The sequence below is a fragment of the Nomascus leucogenys genome, chromosome 12, assembly GCF_006542625.1.
Source record: "Nomascus leucogenys isolate Asia chromosome 12, Asia_NLE_v1, whole genome shotgun sequence".
In the NCBI taxonomy this organism is placed as follows: domain Eukaryota; kingdom Metazoa; phylum Chordata; class Mammalia; order Primates; family Hylobatidae; genus Nomascus; species Nomascus leucogenys.
In genome coordinates, this window is record NC_044392.1 from 71,974,857 (window position 1) to 71,997,615 (window position 22,759).

Consider the following 22,759-nt stretch of genomic DNA (forward strand, 5'->3'; position numbering starts at 1 on the left):
AATTTAAGGGAGAAGATCATTTTTCAGTTATAACTGAGCACTGATTCAACATCTGCATTAACTATTTTAGTTATATCTAAATTTCTTCTGCCTTTTTTGTGATCGTATTAAGTTCCAAACACATAATCCATCTATAAGTCACATTATTCAATCAGATGGAATTGAACAAGACAGTATCAGAGGCTGGTTTTTCATTGCTCATTCTCTGGAGGCAGCTGCTTTGCTGTGCAATTCAGTGGATGCTCAGGCTGAGAACTAACATAAACCAATCACTGGTTGGCTTCACATAAGACAAGGAGTTCAATCTGAAAATTCAGTTCCTTAACACTGACACATTGACATGTGACCTTAAGACATTAGGCCAATATTATTTACCATACTTTTCCAGTAAATGTGATTCTTTACACACACACACACACACACACAAAATCTAAATGTATCTTTACTTGTGTATTTCATAGACCATTATGTAATTACATTCATAGCACAGAAAATTGAAACAGCTATGCCTTGTACTTTATATATAGATTATATATATATAATTATATATATGCAAACCAAAGTAAAAAAAATGAACAAAAAAAGTTAGCATATATGGATTATTTGTTTGGTTTTAAAAGTATGCTATTACTTATATAATTTGGTTTTGATAAAAAAAACAGTGAGATTCTTTTGCAATGCATGTGACATTCACAAGAACATCATCTGTGTAGACAGTTTCTATTTAATTTTCTTACATTTTATTTGTTTTCACTCTATACCCATACTGTCTATAGGCAAACACTATAGTATAAACCCAGTTGACACAGCTGGAGATCACAAAGTAATTGCATCAACTGTACCTTAATCTTGGTTTTGTGGACCATTAAAGGAGAAGGATGCCTTGTATGCTAAAGATGCCAGTTTTACTCAATAACTTTACCTTTTTTAGCTGTGAAAATTTTTATGGCACTATTGAATCTAAATATTTATAGTTCATTCAATCTGTAACAATGTGCTTGTTTATGGAGTGTCTTAAAACATGTCATATGATTAACATAAAACACTGTAAAATGCCTTCTGGGAAAAATAGTATTGTAAGTTTTTTATTGAATTTTTCCAGTTTCTTTCTAGTATATTTTATGACTATTAAACACCTGAAATAAGAATTTATAGTGGAAAAGTTGGCAGGATTCCATTTAGTGAAGTTAGGACTGTAAATAGAATAGTAATTACTTAAGAAACCAGCATTATTTAAAAATATATATTATTTAAAAGTACTATAAACATATATGATGCATATATATAAATATATATAAATAATGCATATATAGATATATAAATGCATATATAGATATATAAATGCATATATATAAATATATATATATATGCATCATGTATATGTATATGATAGCAACTTTTTGTTTTTCAGCAGTAGATTCACTTGATTCATTATAATTTGTATATAATTAGGTATGGAATTCTAGAATTTCTATCCCTGGAAAGGAAATTAGCTATTATCTCTCAGTGCATTCATTTTACAAATGGTAAATTAAGTGATGCACAATCCCAAGTAGTTAATGGCAAGGCTGGGAGAAAATTTAGGAAGCAGAGTTTCTAATCGAAACCCTCAGTGATTCCATTACTCAGTCATATAGTCATGTACTCAATAGTGCCTCCTTATTTGTTTTAAATATTAATAATTTTGTATTGAAATTTCTCTGTTATTTTTCATTTATAACAATTCAGGTATGGTTACTCAGTGTTCTGAATTGTTCAGTCGGAATTTGAGAAATACTATCAGTATATTTTAAGAACTTGTATTTATTTGCTGTGTGTCTATTTAAAAGTAGGAGGCATTAGACAATATTAGAGATGCTCCTACTTAAAAATAATTTACAAAATCTCAGAAACTAATTTTATTGATCAGTTATTTATATTGTCTCATGACATGTAAAAATAAATATTTTCAAGTTTAGAAGTACTAATAATACTTATGATGATTTTAAATATGGTTGTCTAGATGAATATTTTCTACTTTTGCTTTATGTTATGCTTCATCGTAAATTAAAGAAGATGTTTCCTTATTTGGGTGTTACTAGGACTTACTAGCATATTACACGTATTTTTAAAGCACTATTTGAGGGAGTGAATGAATTAAAAATGATTAAATAAAATGAGTAAAAAACTTGCATAAATATAGCACAATCTGAGATATCAGTGGAGATATTTCTGAAGTCAACAAAATTTATCATGAAGATGAATAAACATAATATTTCATTTATGTCGGCACAATTTTTATTGCTGAATGTGTGTTTTTGAGTCATTTTTGTGATGTAATGTTGCTCGTTTTTGTGGTGATAATGAGACATTCTAGATGAAGATTAACAGGTAGTTGGCAATAAGAATTTAAATGTCAAAATATGGACCAAAGGGGATCAGGTTAAAACACTAAAAAGAAGATTTAAAATGAGATGCCCATAAGGAGCCTTGAAAGGCTCAAACATTAATCTGATCATCTAGGATACCTGTGTGACTGTCCAGCAAAGACCTGAGGAGAAGGCCCTGCTATTTCAAATATGGTTGACTTTGAGGATCTACCTAGCAAAAAGTGAGAGCTAAGACAGTGTTGTAAACTGTAGCAGTGTTGCAAGTGTTTGCCAAGGCACACAGAAAGGCTCTTGGGATACTAATTGGTTCCATTCAATTCCAAGATTTAAAGAAATCTCAGTCTAATCATTTACTGATCATTAACCTAACCAAACAGAGACCTCGTTGGCCACAGGCAGCAAAGACTACTTACTTACAAAATTACTTCAAGGAAATCACTAAATGAACAAGCACCAACAACTACAAAGAAAAATAACAGTAGGCCTGGCAGAAGGGGAGGATAGTATCTGATTTCAGGGTTGTTATTTAATATGTTTAACTTTCAACATAAAAACTTTCAACATCATGAGACAGCAAAAAAAAAAAAAAAAAAAGAAAATTATGTGCCATACAAAGTAAAAAGCAAGGCAAAACAGTTAAGAGGATCTGCCTTGAAGAAGCACAGACATTGGACTTCCCCAACAAAGACATTAAATGAACAATTATGGATATGTTAAAAAACTAAAAAAAAGACTAAATAACTAACAGCGAGTATGATAATGTTGTCTTACCAAATAGAAAGTAGCAATAAAGATCTATACTATTACAAATACTAAATAGTAGTACTGTAATTGAAAAGTATAACATACAATGAAAAATTGACTAGAGAAGTTCAACAAAGAATTTGAGCTGACAAAATAAAGAATCAGTGTACTTGAAGATAAATCAGTTGATATTATCTACAATGAGAATAAAGGGAAAAAAAAACGCATTAAAAAAAGTTGACAGAGCCTCAGTGCGGGACACCACCGAACATTCCAAAATAGACATAATAGGAGTCCCAGAAAGAGTAAGGGCAGAAAACATATTTAACAAAGTAATGACTGAACACTTCTCAAAGTTGATGAAACACCTTAATCTACACAGTCAAGCCTCTCAACAACTTAATCTGATAAACTTGTAAAATCTACATCCAGATACATCATAATCAAACATCAAAAAGTAAAGACTGTGAGAGAATCTTCAAAACTTCAAGAGTGAAGTGACTGATAACATATAAAGGATTCTCGTTTAGATTAATAGCTGATTCCCTATCATATACTGTGGAGGGCATGAAGTAGTAGGGTAACATATTCATAGTTCTGGGGGGAAGGGGGAAAGACTTCATCTAAAAATTTTATAGCCAGCAAAACTGACTTTCAAAGGCAAAGGAAACAGCCAGGTGCAGTGGCATGCTCTTATAGGCCCAGCTAATTAGGAGGCCGAAGTTGGAAGATAGCTGGAGTCCAGGATTTCAATACCAGCCTTGAGCAACATAATAAGACACCATCTCTTAAGACAAAGAAAAATTAAGACATTCCCATATTTAAAAGAATATTCACTAATAAAGTTCCCTTTCAAGAAATATAAAGAATCTCTTAGATTGAAATGGAAAATTACTGGACAATAACTCAAATAAAGAACACTGGTACAGTTATCTGGTATATATAAAAGATTGTTCTTCTTGCTTATAATACTTCTCTTTTTAGATTAAAAACAAAATTGCATAAAACAATAATTATAAAACTGTGTTGATAGGCTCATAGTATATAAAGATGTAATTTATACAATAATAATAGCTACAAGGTGGGAGGAGGGATTAGAGCTACATAAGATCACATTTTTGTGTAAGATTGACATGAAGTTAGTATTAATTTGAAAAAGGTTGTCATAAAGTAATTATAATTCTAAGAGTAACCACTAACAAAACTTAAAAGGCTATAGTAAAAACATAAGAGAAGAAAAATTTTAAAATATTAAATATCTATTCAACTCAAAAAAAGGCAGTAATGGAAGACTAACATAATATTAATACAAAGGCAGAAAATTTAGAAAACAAATAGCAAAATAATAAATGAAAATAACTCGAATTTCCAGAAACTGATAAATAGATAAACTGCGACATGTCCATAAAAGGGAATATTACTTGAAAAGAGGAATGAAGTACTAATACATGGTACAACGTGGAACAATCTTGAAGACATTATGATAAATGAAAGAAGCCAATTGAAAAAGGCCACATGTATGGTTGAATTTATGTGAAATGCCCAATTTTTACCAGGGGCTGGGAAAAGGGAAGGATAGAGAGTGACTGCCACTGGTTGCAGGGTAACTTTTAGGTGTCATGAAATTTTTCTGCAATTAGTAGTGATGGTTGGACAACGCTGTGACTATACTAAGCCCAGTGTATTGTAAATTTTAAAAGAATGGATTTTATAAGTGAATTAATTAAATCCATTATAATTGATTTTATACGTGAATAGTATGAACAGCTCAGTTAATGTTATTTTTAAAAAAGAGAAATGTAAGCATAGAAATATAAATTTTTGAACCTTAACAATAAATCCTAATTCTAAGGGTAAGAATGAACACAGTTTTAGACAGAAGAAAGAATGATACAAATAAAAATAAGTGCCAACCACACCACAGGTAGTAACCACAGTATTTAATAAGAAATTGCCTGCTAGGATTAAATATCTTAATTCTGATTAAATAACTTATACTCAATTCTAATTAAATAACTGATTAACTTATTCCTTTCTTGACACTTCTCACACTATGTGGTTATATCTTTTCAAGTTATTAATTTTATTCCACCTTATGCTATAGTTTAAGTATTCTTAACCACTAGTTTGCACTCTCCAAAGAGCAAAGATTATATCAAATATGTGTTTCTACACCCACATGTTCAATATTTTGTGTATAATACTTTCTCAATAAATATTTATTAATAAATAAATGAATATTGTGGTATAAATGTAGAATTATTTCCACATTCTTTAATTTTTAAAGATTTTTGTAATTTAATTTCCATATTTTTATCAAGTTCTAAATAATCCCTGTTGATAAGATGCAGAGAAAGCTAGAATGACTTTTAAATTATTAAATATGGAGTCAGGAGTTTTATGAATCAGATTTATGTGCTCAAACTTACAGGGACTTGAATGCTCAAGTTAAATGGCTATCAGCCCAGATATTACTCTAGGCCTGAGTGTAATTCTGAATTAATATGGTCGTGACACACAGATTTATATTAAATTAGTTTCATGATGAAATAAGGTCCAGGTGGAAGTAGTCACATTACGACAAGAGCAGAGTATTTGGATTTTTCTCTTGTTTGCACAGTTTCCAAAAGCTCTTGAAATTAAAACTCTTTAGGTAATTCTATTATTAAATATTACTAACGTTTTGATTTTATTGAAATCATGCAGATTTATTGGTAGGTGATGTTTAATGTATCCTTAAGAACTCCTTTTTTTCTTAATATAAATGCATCGAACTCATGCTTTTCTTATTTTTAATTTGGATTTTTCTGGTGTCTTCATTTCTCATTCATCTTTGTTGGTAGGGATTTCTTTTGATACTAATTTTTCTAACAGAACATAATAGTTGGATCTATATATTTACTCTAAAAATTTCATATAAATTTCCTAACAATAATTCCTTTTAAGCTTATTGAGCTTTTTACTTACTTAGTATTACAATTATGTTACTGTCTTTATATATGTACAGTTTTTAAAACGTGTTGACTTTTAAAATTAGCCTTTTGGTCACATTTTATTTGTTCTTTACCATGCAGTATAAACTACCAATGGAGTAAAATTGAGTTTTACAAAACGAATGAATGTAGTATAGATTTCCTGAGCCAGAAGATAACATAGAACAGCCTAATATTTATAGCTGATTTGTAAAATAGGTGTTTCTCTTTCAATCCTATAAGACTCTTCTTAACATTGAAATATAAGTAGGTCATTTTTCTTCCTCAAATATTTAAATATAAACCACATCTCGCTCTGGTATATGTGTACTTTAATATGCTAACTGAATCTGTGTCTGTTTTTTTTTTTTTTTTTTTTTTTTCCCCAGGGGGACATCCAGCAGTTTTTAATCACAGGTGACCCCAAGGCAGCATATGACTACTGTGAGCATTATAGTCCAGACTGTGACTCTTCAGCACCCAAGGCTGCTCAAGCTCAGGAACCTCAGATAGATGAGGTGAGGAGCACAAGACCAGAGAAGGTCTTCATATTTCAGTGATATGGACATAGCAGTGCAGTTTTTGAACTTACACTTATTTATTCCACTTTAATTAAACTATGCTTTGTATTTTAATTGTGTTGTAATATTTCCAGGAAAAAGTGACTTGAATATATATGGTACTTGTTTTCTTGCTGTTTAAGCATTTTATTACATAAATTTATTAGCAATAGTGGTGCTTCACTTGTATACCGTGTATATGCACATATTCCATTTTGGAGGGGGTGAGAAGAAGATAATATCTAATAGCGATACTTCGAGCATTAGCATTTAAATAATTAACAGCCTCAAGATAGAGTAACATATTTTCTGGTGTACATGCCATCTCCCTAGGCCTTTGGCAATGCATACAAATAAGAAAGTGACATTAGAACTACCTTAAAGTTTTCAGGCTGTGTTGAATAATTAGATGGTTTTTTTTTTTTTTAATTTCTCATAGGAAAATTTAAAAGCGTGTGAAATGAAAGGAATTTAAGCCTCAGTTGGGAGCAAAACTATATTTTTGGATTTTTTTCCTTAAGACTTACAGTTTTGCCAGGCGCGGTGGCTCACGCCTGTAATCCCAGCACTTTGGGAGGCCGAGGCGGGTGGATCACGAGGTCAGGAGATCGAGACCATCCTGGCTAACACGGTGAAACTCCCGTCTCCACTAAAAATACAAAAAATTAGCCGGGCGAGGTGGCGGGCGCCTGTAGTCCCAGCTACGCGCGAGGCTGAGGCAGGAGAATGGCGTGAACCCCGGGGGGCGGAGCCTGTAGTGAGCCGAGATCGCGCCACTGCACTCCAGCCTGGGTGAAAGAGCGAGACTCCGTCTCCAAAAAAAAAAAAAAAAAAAAAGACTTAGCGTTTTAAAAAGGAAGTAGAAATTTGAAAATATCAAAACCGTTCTAAAAATGAATCAGGTAGTATTTTTCTTCCCTTTTAAATGTACTATTAGGTGCCACCATTTGAGTTTTACTGTTTATAATGGGTCAAAATCTTTTATCTTATTGTTAGTTCTGCATGTGAATTCAGGTTGGATTTTTCACTTTAAATGCTAGAAATGTTTTTGACACTACGTTACTTTTTAAGGTTTAATAATGAATTCTGTTGCACTGATATTTTCCATGACTTAATGTTAGTTTTTGTTTAAAAAAAACAGGGTAAAACTTTAAGAACCCAACAGGAAGGCAAATATGAGAGTGTAAAGATAAATTATTGGGATATTTTATTTACCTGTTTCACAGTTCTCATGTACTTCATTCTTTTTGTTTTCTCATGATTCACCAAATATGTTTTCTGTGAATTCTGAAGTGATAGATAAAATAATTATCAGGTTTAGTGCTTTTATATCTAAGAGGTTATGTGCTGACTTAATATTAAAATTTATAGCATTTACTGTACATTTTCAAGGTTGATGAGATCTGTTTTGCTCCTTTATAAAGAAAGATAAGGCATATTATTCTTTTTAGCAACAGATATGGCTCTGATTTTTGGAAGAAGGGAGGTTTGCATTCTTAATATATCACTTTGAGGTGTTTTGTTCCCATGTTGTTATGCTATTATGTCAGGTAAGCTGTTATTTTATCAAGGTAATTTGTATCCATCTTCTTAAGCTCATTTAAAAATGAACTTGCCATTTACTATTTTAGTTGTTGACATGTATATTTAACATTCTGTTGAGATGTCAAACTTGGTTTTACTAGAAGCATTTGATGAGAAAAACAGCACATTTTTACAGTAGAAACTGCATGATAATCAGTTGGGTAATGCAATAATATATAGCATTTTTATCTTTTTTTAGATTGAATAAGTCATAGTGAAAAAGTTTTTTCTTTAAGAAAGAATTAGCTTTCCCTTTTTTCTCTAACTCTAAATTATGTTGATCCTTCAATAATAAGATAAACATCTATACCAGCATCAAAAACTACTTAATTGAATTAGTAAGTAGTCCTTATATTAATTTTAAACTATATCCATTAATATGTCATTATATGATAAAAACGCATATTAATAATTCATCTTCAGAAGTTCTACCTATATAAATTAATAATGCAATGTTGGTTGCCAATGAATAAAGAACATAAAGTGCAATATCGAGCATCAGCCATACATGTACTTTATATTACTTAATTGTTCACTAATAAACTTCTGGTATTGCATGTTTATTATTCTAATTTGGATTAATAAATATGTCAATTTATTTTATAAATCAACCGATATGCTTTTTCCAGCTTATAATTTTGTCTACTTAGTATCCTCTAAGTAACATTTCCTAATCTATTCTTAAGATTCACATTGTTATATGCTTGACATAACTTTACAACCATCACCATGGAGAAAGAGATTTATAATGTAGACAGATTTTAATTTAGTCATAATATCATCACATTTTAATTTTATTTGAACCTACACAGTGCCATTTAAATAGGTGACAAGCTAATATTAAAATTATGATGGAGTTGGGATTTTCTTATCAAGTGAAATTATTTATCTTCCTATCTTATAAAAAATTAGATGTTAAATCTATATGATTCCCTTTGATATTCTTTCTTAAAAAAGGATGAAAACAGAAAATGAAGTGACAATCTTTTATAAAGGAATTTACAAAACAATTAGCTTTCCAAAATGTATTATCTTTTCAATTAATATGTGTCATACATTCATTAGATGCACAGGTTTTTACTGATGTCACCAGTTTTCTTACAAATTAAGTAAGAACAGACATTATGACATTTCTGGAAGATCCTTTCTCCTAACCTATTCTAATTTCTGTTAGAATACCGACAAAGTTGAAATTATTCCATTACTGCATGTCTTTTTGCATATATTTGTCTGATTGTTTATAACTAGTTCTTTTTTCTCTACTTGTCTCAAGCCATCCTTAGAATTCCATAATGAGGAGAGAGAATTATCTCCAAAAAGATGTTATGAGGCTTTACGTAGCAATATATATATTGTAATATATACTAAGCAATGTCCTGAGTATATTCATGACCACCACACGGAGGAAGCTGTGCAGATAAAGGAGAACCAGGAGCGCATAAGCTCTAAAAGAAAGATGTGCCGGCTGGGCGCAGTGGCTCACGCCTGTAATCCCAACAATTTGGGAGACCGAGGCGGGCAGATCACCTGAGGTCAGGAGTTCAAGAGCAGCCTGGCCAACTTGGTGAAACCCTCTCTCTACTAAAAATGTTTTAAAAATTAGCCGGGCATGGTGTCAGGCGCCTGTAATCCTAGCTACTCGGGAGGCTGAGGCAGGAGAATGGCTTGAACCCGGGAGGCGGAGTTTGCACTGAGCAGAGATCATGCCACTTGCACTCCAGCCTGGGTGACAGAGCGAGACTCCATCTCAAAAACAAAACAAAACAAAACAAAACAAAACAAAACACAAACAAAAAACAGAAAGATGTGCTTTAGTGTCTAGGGCAGTTAACATGTTATTTCCTTCATTATTTCATAACCAGTCTGGTTAGTCAACATTTGGAGAGTTTAAATAAAGGACAGAATTATGAAAGTTAGAAGATAATTTCTCCTGTAAGAGAAAAATATGATATAAAATTGACTACTTTGGTACAGGTCTATATATATCCTTGAATAGCAGATTTCAATTAAAATGCATTTAAGTTGTCCAGGTCTAAAATTGGCCCTTTATGCATTTACTTATTGTTTTTGTAATTCATAACTCCTCTTAAGCTACTAGAACTTATTATTAGAAGGCACTGTGATCACAATTTTCTAAAACATTTGTGGTCAACAGTTCTTTCGCTGGAAGATTAAAAGGGAATGGCTAAAATGCAAAGAGAGATCCAGTTGAGACATAATTGGAATTGCATCAAATACACTACTTAAGGAATTATGTGTAGATTGCCCCTGGAAAATATATATTAAGTATACGTATTATATGTGTTATCAGATATGTTTGCCCTAGGCAATTATATATAAATTGCCCCTGGCATGCATATATAGATGTATATATATATTTTAGAGTTTTCACTTGTTGAGTTTACTGCTTTTTATGCTACGTGTGACTTAGTGCATTTAGTTATTTTGATTAAAAACTGAATTTAACTTATGTTTAATAATATCTATATTCTTGATTGAAAATTAAAATTTTTATAAAGATATTGAGCTTTGGATTTGAGCACATTATTTTGCTCACTATTCAGTGTGTACAATTGTCTTTTAACTCCCTCTATTAAGAAACATATCTCTCCTTAATTAAAATCTTTTAATACAGAAGAAATTAGTATAAAATACTATTTCCAGTGTGAATTTATTAAAAGTATTTTAAGATATCTAAGTGTTATGCCTTTTTCCAGTAGAGAAAAAGGCAGTAATTTTAAATATTAAAATTACGTATTAATTATAAGCATATCTAATTTTGAATCTTTTAATGTCTCACAAGGATTTTGTGCTCTTTTTGATCTTAGGAAAGTCTAAAGGAAATTAGGAATTTCTTAATACATTTTAGATTTTATTTTCCCATTGGTTACAATATTTCAAATACAGTATATACTTATTTCATATTCTTTGTATTGCCTTTCCCTCCTCCCCTCTTTCCCATCTCTCGATAGATACGAGAATCCTTTCATACTTAGGAAGACTACTCTCCACATTTTTATTTTTAGACATGTAGCTTAATTTAAAATTCCCATTGAAATTACTGTAGAGTTTTTATAGAGAAACATTGCATAGCAATTTTTACAAATCAAAATTAATGACTATTTGACATCTATGTCCAAGTACATAATTACTGTGTTTCAATTAACATTCCATAATTAAGAGTTTGAATTATTATTCCAAATTTTTTGTTTTCTCATGATACTAACCACTATCCTGCTCATAGGAAATGTGCTTTGTCACTCCTATGTTATTATACTCTGTATAAGACAGTATAATACTTCTATGTAATACAAAAATAACTCATCAATAACATTAATTTCTTATCTCTTAACATTTACACTATGTAAAAGTTAAGATGGTTCTCACTTTGTGAATAGTATTTTGCCACTAACACAATTGCCTGATATTTTTTCCTTTGCAATGTAGTATGCACCAGAGGATATAATCGAATATGACTATGAGTATGGGGAAGCAGAGTATAAAGAGGCTGAAAGTGTAACAGAGGGACCCACTGTAACTGAGGAGACAATAGCACAGACGGAGGTAAAAACAAAGCAGTGCCTGTGTATGTGGTGTCCTGCTGTTCGTCATCCTGTGGTTCCTTATGTTGACTATTCCTCAAACTTACCATAAACCTTTCCTTCATCTTATTTCTCTGAACCAATAACTGTGATTTTTATTTGACAGTAGACATTTTGAAGAATGATGTCCATTTCACTTTTGCTTAGCCTTCCTTTCATCTATGCTCTATATTTCCCTCCTCGTTTATTTATGTTTTCCGTTCCATCTTTCACCACATTTTACAGAAAAAGAAATCCAATTTCAAAAAGAAGATGAGGACAGTGGCTACTAACTCAAAGGAAAAATCCAAAAAGTTTACACCCCCAAAATCTGAAAAATTTTCATCCAAGAAGAAGAAAAGTTATCAAGCATCAGCAAAAGCCAAACTAGGGGTAAAGGTAGCAAAGAAAAAGCAATCAAGATCTATCCTAGATAAGCTGGAAGATCTCTGATCATGAGTCATAGTCTTAACCCAACTAGATAAATACTCACTTGGCTAATACTATAACCCAATTAAATCATGATTTCCATACATTTGAGATTACCTTACATGTTTACTAATTCTCTTCTGAATTTACCATTAGGCAAATATCGTTGATGATTTTCAAGAATACAACTATGGAACACTGGAAAGTTACCAGACAGAAGCTCCTAGGCGTGTTTCTGGGACAAATGAGGTAATACGTATAGACAGTATTAAATCACAGTCCCACTTTTTAAATATGTAATTTATTTTGATATACCTCACTCTGGAAGAATCTATAATTTCTCAAGCATCTGATATTTTTATTCTTTTACTAAAGTAAGAGAAAAAATAGCAATGGTTCACTATTACTAAAAGCAGTTCATCTGAAATCAATGCCAATTCAGGTTTTGCATGACTCTTTGCTTCACGCAGATGCTAAATTGATCAAACTGAATTGGTTGCTATTATTTTCTTAATTGCTCCTGGAATTGAGCAAGCTTTTCAACATGTTGTGACTAAGGGTATTCACAACATGTTTCTTCTGTGAGAAGAATCCTCTAAAGTGAAAATTGTATCATCAAAGGATACAATTAGAATTTTACTCCCTCTGATGAATAATCATGCATTTTATGACAGCAAGCATTTCGAGAAAATGTAGTCTTAGTGGACTTAAATAACTATTTACATTTTCAAACTTGTTAGGAATGTAATATTAATTCTTATTAAACTAATATATCTTAATCTTTCTACTATTTTCTATGAAAATATTTAAGTACATGTAGGTAAAAATTAATCTTCCTGAAATTTATATTTCACATGCATTCTGATCATGAAGAATACAACATACAATTCAGTTTAACTTTGTTAAATATCTGGTATACATTTTGGTATAGTTTTATCAGAAAATGAATATAAGAAATGTAATTTAGTTATAAGAAAATTTAGTAAAATGTCTCTCAATTAGGCAAATAGATTTATGTGAAAACACAAAATTGAGAATAATAAATGTTTAGGGTGAGAATGGATTTTAACTTTCTTTTAGATGAAATTAATAATTTTCAAAAAAATGAGTGTTTTGATTCAAGATGTTAATTTACCTAATCAAATTCATCTAGCATTTTAGTTCAGAGCTATGATTATAGCAATATTCTCACCATAGATATTATGCAGCCTCTGTAGACAGCATATACTCCTTATCTAAGGATCCAAAAAAAATTATGGTTATTGGACATTTAATTTTAGTGAAAAATTACTCATCATTTATCTACATATTTTCATTCACAAGATTGTGTAATACTATTATCTAATATTACTCTATCATCTAGATTTACTATGGAATTGAAAATGAGTTACTTAAAAATGAAATTTATAAATTGGCAAGATAAGCCTAGGCAATACAACAAGATCCTGTCTTTACAAATAAATCAATCAATGAATTAGCTGGGCGTGCTGGTGCATGTCTGTAGTCCCAGCTACACAGGAGGTTGAGGCAGGAGGATCATGTTAGCCCAGGAGTCCCAGGCTGCAGTGAGGTATGATTGTACCACTCAACTCCAGCCTGGTTGACAGATTGAGACCCCATCTCAAAAAATAAAAAGTAACAAGATGAGTTATTTAATTTGAGCCTCACCGTGATCACAATAAAACCAAATTTTCACATGATAAGTTGGATTCAGGTTTATTCTACTAGTAAGGAATTATGAGAAAAAAAGGTATCAGTTTTTATCTATGTTTTTGAGGAAGTATTACTGACATAATTCTTACTTTTAAGTATTAATTAATATTTATTCCTTACTCTTGAGAATTGTACAGTGATATTTTATATTTCATTGTCTTAAATGTTGATAGCTATCATTTATTTTATTTGCTTTAAAGAACTCTTTGGTGTAATACTACTTCCCTACATATGAGATACTCTGCATAATCATTGTAATGATACACCTCTATTTATACTGATATTGGTATATTATTATTTTATTTATGGGATGAGACCCAAACTTATATGGCTTATCCTTTTAGCAAATGTATTTCATAATGATGTTCTGTAAGATTTAAAAATTAGGCAAAGCTGCCGGGGTGTGGTGGCTCACGCCTGTAATCCCAACACTTTGGGAGACCAAGGCTGGTGGATCACCTGAGGTCGGGAGTTCGAGACCAGCCTGATCAGCATTGAGAAAACCCGTCTCTACCAAATATACAAAATTACCCGGGCATGGTGGCACATGCCTGTAATCCTAGCTACTCGGGAGGCTGAGGCAGGAGAATCGCTTGAACCCAGGAGGTGGAGGTGCCGTGAACCAAGATTGCGCCCTTGCGCAGCAAGAGTGAAACTCCATCTCAGAAAAAAAAAAGAAAGAAAGAAAAAAAATTAAGCAAAGCTTTAACTCCATACCTTTTTTATGTTCAAATCTTAAACTGTGAAGTAAATATGAAATTGACTAACATGTTTTTTCCAATGGAACAAGCAAATACACATGTTAATTCTATGTGAATATTTGCAGTTTATTGGAGAAAGTGCTTTGAAAGCAATATCTCTTTGTACATAGCAATGTACAAATATATTTCTTTCAATGATACAGAAAGACTACTTTCCAGGTGTTTAGAGTTGCTTGAGTAGTAACAAAATCGCATCCCATCACACGCCATCAAACTGTAATTTAAATGCTTACCTTGCTTTACTAACAATAAACTTCATGTTCCTCAATTCCTTGCAATTTAAATTAATAGCCAAATCCAGTTGAAGAAATATTTACTGAAGAATATCTAACGGGAGAGGATTATGATTCCCAGAGGAAAAATTCTGAGGATACACTATATGAAAACAAAGAAATAGACGGCAGGGACTCTGATCTTCTGGTAGATGGAGATTTAGGCGAATATGATTTTTATGAATATAAAGAATACGAAGATAAACCAACAAACCCCCCTAATGAAGAATTTGGTCCAGGTGTACCAGCAGAAACTGATATTACAGAAACAAGTGTAAGTTGATACTATGCTCTGTGTCATTGTATGTCTTATTTATGGGATATTTTTATGTCCATGTCCATCTTAATGTCTTTTCAGGTTTAAAATGCAGGTTGAATTTTTATGTAAATTATGAATGCCTATTACCACTAGGACACCTTGTTAGATTCTTTCACATGGGAATCTTCAGCAGTTGTATCTTTGGCCATACTTTTGGAGTCATTATTTGAAAGTAAAATCTTGAATAGAATTGCATCAGAAATTTTGTCATTGATAAGATTAAAACATAGTTGTTTTTATTCCAAGTAGCAAGTCTGATTTTTTATTTCTGATTTTTAGACTATCTATTAAATTCAATTTGATGACATTTCTTAATGCCTGGGAATAATAACTGACATCTATAGATGTCTTTATAAAACTTGTTTATAAGAGGCAATCATTCAATCTCATTTTAAGATTTAGTATTAATGCTTCTTATGCCTCTTTTAATTTTTGCCCTATTTAAGCCTTCAATAGTCTTCATATTTAAAAATATATTTTGATAGGTTGTTTTAAATGTGTTTAGTTTACTAAATTATCTTTTTAAAAACGAATGGCCAGCCGGGTGCATTGGTTCACGACTGTAATCCTAGCACTTTGGGAGGCAGAGGCGGGTGGATTACCTGAGGTCAGGAGTTCTAAACCAGCTTGGGCAACACGGTGAAAACCCATCTCTACTAAAAATACAAAAAAAAAAAAAATTAGCTAGGCGTGGTGGCGGGCGCCTGTAGTCCCAGCTACTCGGGAGGCTGAGGCAGGAGAATGGCGTGAACCCAGCAGGCGGAGCTTGCAGTGAGCGGAGATCGCGCCACTGCACTCTAGCCTGGGCAGCAGAGGGAGACTCCGTCTCCAAAAAAGAAAGAAAGAAAAAAAAAAAGAAGAAGAAGAAAAGAAAGAAAGAAAGAAATGGTCTTACAGACATTTAGCCTGTTTTGAATATTTCATTCAACAGATAAATGGCCATGGTGCATATGGAGAGAAAGGGCAGAAAGGAGAACCAGCAGTGGTTGAGCCTGTAAGTAGTGGTGTGAATGCACTTTAAAGGTTGGTAAAATTTCTTATGAGCCACCATTACGTTAAATTATTATGTATGTTCGTGTTTTACCAATGATAATCTTGATGTCCAGATGTTTGCAATTCACCACAAATAAGTAAGTTAATAAGGTCTTGTCTAGAAAGGAGAATTTCAATAAAACAAAACATTATAGAGCCGCAGAAATTCAGAATTTGAAAAGTAGCTGAAATTTGTCTTGTCTAATTCTCTCATTTTAAAACTAAAGATCCAGAGATCTAAAGGACTTAAGTAATTTTCCTGAGGTATCAAATGTTTGATCAATGAGATATAATAGGACTTTTAGCTTTCCTACTTTCCAATCCAATGATATTTTTCTCTAATCTCTATGACTCCACGTTATTTGAAATATATTATATAACGTTCATATTTGTTACATATCCAAATTGTGTCATATGATAATATACTTCCTTTTTTACTTCCTTTTCATCTACAGAAGAATATCTAATTCACTCCAAATTAATCCTTTAAAATTTATATCAGTATTATTACTAATAATACTGCTAAGAAACAGATTCTTACTTGGAAGCAGTTTTACCATTGTTTCCTGCTAATAAACAATTTGGAAAAACTAATGTATTAGAACTGAAGGTAGAACAACACGAAAATCATTTCAGAAATTGTAGGGACATAAAAATTTCAAAAAAAAAACAGAGAAAGAAAAATGATAAAGAATAAAAAGAGACAATTTTAAGGACCTTGTTGGCCATCTACTCATTACTCCAAAATCATTCAATATGCTCACAAAAAATGTTGAAAATATTTTTTTCAGAATGAATCAGTCCTTATTATAGAAAATTTTAGCCCCCTTTTTAAATGACATTATAGCTTTTCAGCAGTCCAAAGATGGAGTGGAATCATAAATGTTTTAGAACTGAGTTCTTATTCTGAATAGCTCTTTAGATTCATTTGCTTATAAAGAGCTTATATCATATTTATTCATTTTCCTTTTGCCTGGATTTTTCTATAATTTCCCTGAATTAAACTGCTTATTTTCCATTCTTTCATTTACACAGCAAATATTTACTAAGTTTCTGTTTTATGCCAGGTATTATTCTGTGGGCTACAAACAAACAAATGAAAAACAAAAAACAAAAAACCTTGGTAGATTGTTTTGTCTGTACTCTTCTTGGGAGGACTTAGCATATTCTCCTTTGTAATATTATTCATCTAAATATTCATTTCCACTCCACTTAATTCACACATTCTCTGAGGGCACAGTCTATATCTTCCATCATTTTGAATTTCCTTCCTTCCCTGTGCAAAAACGTTTGTAATTAATTTAAGTGGTATGAATAGATAATTCACTATTTAATATGCAATGATATAGTGTTCTCTTATATTCATGTAATTAAGAGGTTGGGGGTTATATTTCCCTGGTAGAGATGTTCTCTTTTCTTATTATAGGGTATGCTTGTCGAAGGACCACCAGGACCAGCAGGACCTGCAGTATGTAAATGTTTTAAGATTATTTTTGTCTATTTAAAGTAATCATATATAAGATTTCTATTAATTACTGAATGAGAATATTTTAGACTAATTAGAATATTGAATTATAGTGAAAAACATTTGTTCAGAGGTGCTGGTGCCTTTGAACTGCCTTCTGATTTGTCTATCCAAGTGATACTTTTTAAATTTTATTTTAAATATTTTTGTGGCTTAGATATCTCTGCATCTTCTAAACTCATTTTCGTCTTTCTACTGAAATATATGAAAGTAAAGAAAAGTCATCCTTATTTTCATTGCAGAGGTATAATTATATCTCAACAAATGGAATCGCAACTTCTAGGTAGACTGTAGCTGCCCTATCTATACCTCTGTGTGCAGTAATTATCAGATTCCATTGCGGTATCCTGATAAGGCTGATGTTACTCAGTGTGTTTATTCTCAGGCGATTGCACTGATAAGACCTTGTAATAAATCCTCTGTCTTTTGTGGAGTTAATTAAACTCTTGTCATCTAAAATAATATATGATACTGATGCATTTAAATATGTTTACCCATAAAAGGAAACATAATTGCCTCTAACCTAAATGATTTCTACATGTTCAACTTGGCTATCAAATTTTTGAGACCTAATTTTGTGAGTGTTCCATTTCTTCAGTTAGAACTGGGACCAAATATGACCTTAGAGACTTTACATTGGCATATTCTTCTTTCCTATTTTTCCTTGAAATGTTTGCCTCCACCCTGAGAGCAGCTGAACTAGCTACAAATTGGTGTCTATATGTTGTCTTTTCACAGGAAGATAAATAGGGCAACTGTTTAGAAGTCTAGTGTATATTTATAAAATATAAATGAACTCTTCGATAGGACTAGGGTGAATTGATCTGAATATTAATGAGATTAGGAATCTGATTCAGATATGGTGTGTTTCTCTATAGGGTATTATGGGTCCTCCAGGTCTACAAGGCCCCACTGGACCGCCTGGTGACCCTGGCGATAGGGTAAGTGAATGGACATGACATCTCATTACAAATGCATGTCATACAGACTAAAATAATTAAAATGTATTCTACAAGTGTAACATGTTGTTCTTACTGCATGTGGGAGGGGTAAAGGCAGCATGAATTCAGTGCTGCACAACATTTTAGTTAACTTATTAAATATTATTTTAAAGTGAGGAAAAAATGTGCATTTATCTATGGTTTAATTAGTAAGCAAACTTTTATTTTCACTCAATATCTATATTGATATGAACTCATTACATTAGGGATTCTGATCTTCAAATTTGAATTTCAGATATTTTTCCAAGTATTTACATTTATATTTATTTGGATGCTGACAGAATGAGTTAATAAATATAAATTCTACTTTGAAGATCAAACCCTGGGTTACATGCTGAAATATCTCATTTATATTAAGTCTCTCCAAACTCTTCTCATAAAATAACCTTCCCTTTTTTTCCCACATCCTTGAGTAGCCAATAACTTTGTACTTCTTTTTCTTTTGTTCTTTAGAGGATCAGAGATGCAAATAACTTATACTTTTCATATAATTACAATTTAAAGAATGTAAAAACTTTTTAATTTAAATTTAATGGAGGAAGATTTTTAAATATTTCCGAAATTCTGGACTGAGTGACAGCTATTTAAGGTCAGAGGACATAAGAAGTGTATTATGCAAACATTATGAAACTTTTTATTTAAAATAAAGTTCATAAGGTTAGTTCTTACATGCTCTGCTTTCTTAATTTGATATGTCCAGTTTCTTGGAGACATTTATTTGTAATAGTCATTTTAGTTAATATTTTTAAATCCCACCATATTTTCATAAGACCTTTTTGTATTCTGTAATTTATTGACCTTAAACTCTATAACAGTTTGTCATTGACAAACTCATCTCTTTACACTGTGCCTTATAAATAGAGACATATAAATGATCTAAAAATGTAGGAAATATTTTAGTAATAGGAAATTATACCATTCAAGCTAGATTTGTTAGGATTTAGAAAATTATTTATTTATAGAAGCCATTATTTGAACTTACTTTACCAGTTCCTTGAAGCTTGTAGAGAATCTATTGAAATAATATTATAAATAAAATATAATTTTGCCAATCTAGAATCAATGTTAACGCTTTCCTAGGAGTTAACTTTTTATGAGAAATTCACATTTGAAAAGTGCTGCTGCATTTTTTTATATATTGGTTGGGCACTTTGAGTTATAGCATTTTGTATCTAGTTATTTATTCATTTTTGAATTTACTTGCTTCCCTGTCAAGTATGACATGGCTATGTAGAAATGTCTCCTTATATTGAAAGCTTATGGACATATACCTTGTATCTATGAGTCACATACTTATGAACAGATGTATATATTACATAGTTAATATTTTCTATATCCATATCCATATCTTGGATTTCTGGACAGCGTAGTCACACCTAAACTTCTAAATGTACGTGTATGTATGCATGCACACATACATACACTGAGTATATTTAATCAGTAAACATTTAAAATAAATTAGTGATTATCTATGATTAACATTAACATGCTAAAATTAGTCATTATCTTTGTTAAAAAGTATCTCTCTTGAAGATAGTATCTATTGTCTATTAAAATATAGTATATAGTTAAGTATTCTACTGAATAAATACTATTTATGTATCTGTTAAAGAATACTAAAATATACCTTAAACCTAGTAATTTTTAAATACAACTTTCATTATTTACTTAAATCTGTTTTTATCTAACTGTAAGAACCAGGCTTGTACTACTTGTTTTTCTCACATTACTTTCCCTAAAAATATATGTGAACTCTTCATCTTACACAGTTTTAGGCTGCGAACAAAGTTTGAGCAAAATTTATAGCTTAATTGGATTATGTATTAATAACCAAACATTATTAAAATCATCTAAAACTAGTGCAACAGAATAGAATTCTGTCTAGGTATACTTACTAAAAACAGACTAAATAAGGTGGAAAGGGCAAATGCAAATTAGATAAAGTAGACTTATAAGTTATTCTAGTTCTAGTAAATATTATTTTGATATTTATTTATTTTGGTTATTTCATTTATTTTTCTAGGGTCCCCCAGGACGTCCTGGCTTACCAGGGGCTGATGGTCTACCTGGTCCTCCTGGTACTATGTTGATGTTACCGGTATGTTCTTTTTTATGTTATCGAGATGACTTGATAGCTTGTCATCCTTTTTCTGAAGTCTATTGTTGAACCATATTGAAGAGCAATTAACTAAAAACCATTGTACGAGGTAGAAATACTTGAAATTAAGCAGCATTTGGAAATTCAGGGAAATTTTACAAAACAAAATTATGGTATCAATCTCTGCATTAAAACTAAGAATTCATTATTTGATTACACTCTTAGCAACAGAGTTTTTAACAATATTTCCAATTGTGGTTTATCCTGAGTCACATTATTAACATGTTATTCAGATGTTACTGAGCATAACATTAGTATACTATTTACCATCTACTATCTATATAGTCATAAATAGTATTTTTGTGTTATTATTCATTGCTCAAAAATTATTTGCTTTACTGTAAGATTCCTTTGTAAAGTTTTTCTTGCCCTGGTGTTTTAGGAAAAAATGTGTATTTTATTTCTCAATTTCAATGTAATGAACAAAGTTTCAAGAAATAATTACTTAGAATGAAAAAATTGACTCATACTGCATTTTGAGTTAAAATGGAGCAAATTTTATAGAGGAATATTACAGAAGATCTGTTTTATAACATAAGTATTTAAGAATGGGTGAACAAAATAAATAAATCACAAGGAAAATTTCCTGTGTATTAATGGATATTCCAAAAATTTTGACAAACAAAATAGAGATTGAGCTGTAACTGTCACTGAACTTGGTATATTTGGAATTTTACACAAATGAATCAATAAAATGGGTAGCATTTGTGCTTTAAAAAAAGTCACAATGGTTTATTCCAGAGGTATAGAAATTATAGCATTTAAAATTGAAACAGAGTTTCTAGTTTCTTCTTCTACAAATGGTAACCTGTAGCATAAAGAACTTCCAATAAGAAATAGAAAGAGCAAAAACAAAACAAAGTAGATCTCATGATTCATTATGGAGTTACTTCGTAATTTTGTAAAATCCCACCATTTTAATAAGTGGTTTTTATCTAATGATCAAAGCACATAATTCAACGTGTTTGACAAAGCTGATTTTGAATTTCTTAATGTTATCTCTTCCAAGTTCCGTTATGGTGGTGATGGTTCCAAAGGACCAACCATCTCTGCTCAGGAAGCTCAGGCTCAAGCTATTCTTCAGCAGGCTCGGGTAAGAAAGGATAAACTTGCATTCCCACAAGATGACTGACTCTGTGTCAAGTATATATGTGTATACATATGGAAGATGCTACCATTATTAATAGAATATTTACTTCTGAATAGTATATTGAACTTACTTGGAGAACTGCTAAAATTATATTTATTTTTCTAGTGATAATGTTTATTAATTGAAAATTATAGTTAGGTATTTGACCAATGCCATATTGCCATTATATAATCTAGCAGTCTCCCACCATAACACGCAAGATTTCTATTTTTTTTCCCAAGAGTATTGATATATTTATACCTAGTGCACCTTATCTTTCACATCCAGTTTTACTCTTCTAACTCATAAGTCAATGATTGGTTATAATTAAGAGAATAAAATTTGAAATACATTTGTTCTTAATTTTCTGGATTATTTAACGTATCATGGATAACACAGAAAATTAAATTTTTTGGAAATCATGTATAAGAAAGAAACCTTCAAATTTCTTACCAACCCTAATCTTTATAATCTGTAGTATTTTTAAAATTTCAATTTATGATTTTTTTTAGTTTAAAGCTTCCACTACTTGTAGACTTATAAAATATAGAATTACATTTATGTTTTTTAATTAGTTTCATTGAAATTAGAATATACGCAAGAAAATCAA

The 22,759-nt window shown here is 31.2% G+C and overlaps 1 protein-coding gene across 2 annotated transcripts in view; it reads left to right on the forward strand.

Moving 5' to 3' along the window:
- COL11A1 (collagen type XI alpha 1 chain) overlaps window positions 1-22,759 on the forward strand; it is a 217,920-nt gene that overhangs the window by 65,168 nt on the left and 129,993 nt on the right. Inside the window, exons 5-14 of one of the 2 annotated variants that reach the window (XM_030824980.1) lie at window positions 6,475-6,603; window positions 11,677-11,793; window positions 12,057-12,209; window positions 12,396-12,488; window positions 15,005-15,259; window positions 16,236-16,298; window positions 17,763-17,804; window positions 18,740-18,802; window positions 20,886-20,960; window positions 22,030-22,113. In XM_030824980.1, the coding sequence (XP_030680840.1) occupies window positions 6,475-6,603; window positions 11,677-11,793; window positions 12,057-12,209; window positions 12,396-12,488; window positions 15,005-15,259; window positions 16,236-16,298; window positions 17,763-17,804; window positions 18,740-18,802; window positions 20,886-20,960; window positions 22,030-22,113 (1,074 nt within the window). The remainder of the gene's footprint in view (window positions 1-6,474; window positions 6,604-11,676; window positions 11,794-12,056; window positions 12,210-12,395; window positions 12,489-15,004; window positions 15,260-16,235; window positions 16,299-17,762; window positions 17,805-18,739; window positions 18,803-20,885; window positions 20,961-22,029; window positions 22,114-22,759) is intronic. The other variant, XM_030824979.1, reaches the window with a different exon arrangement.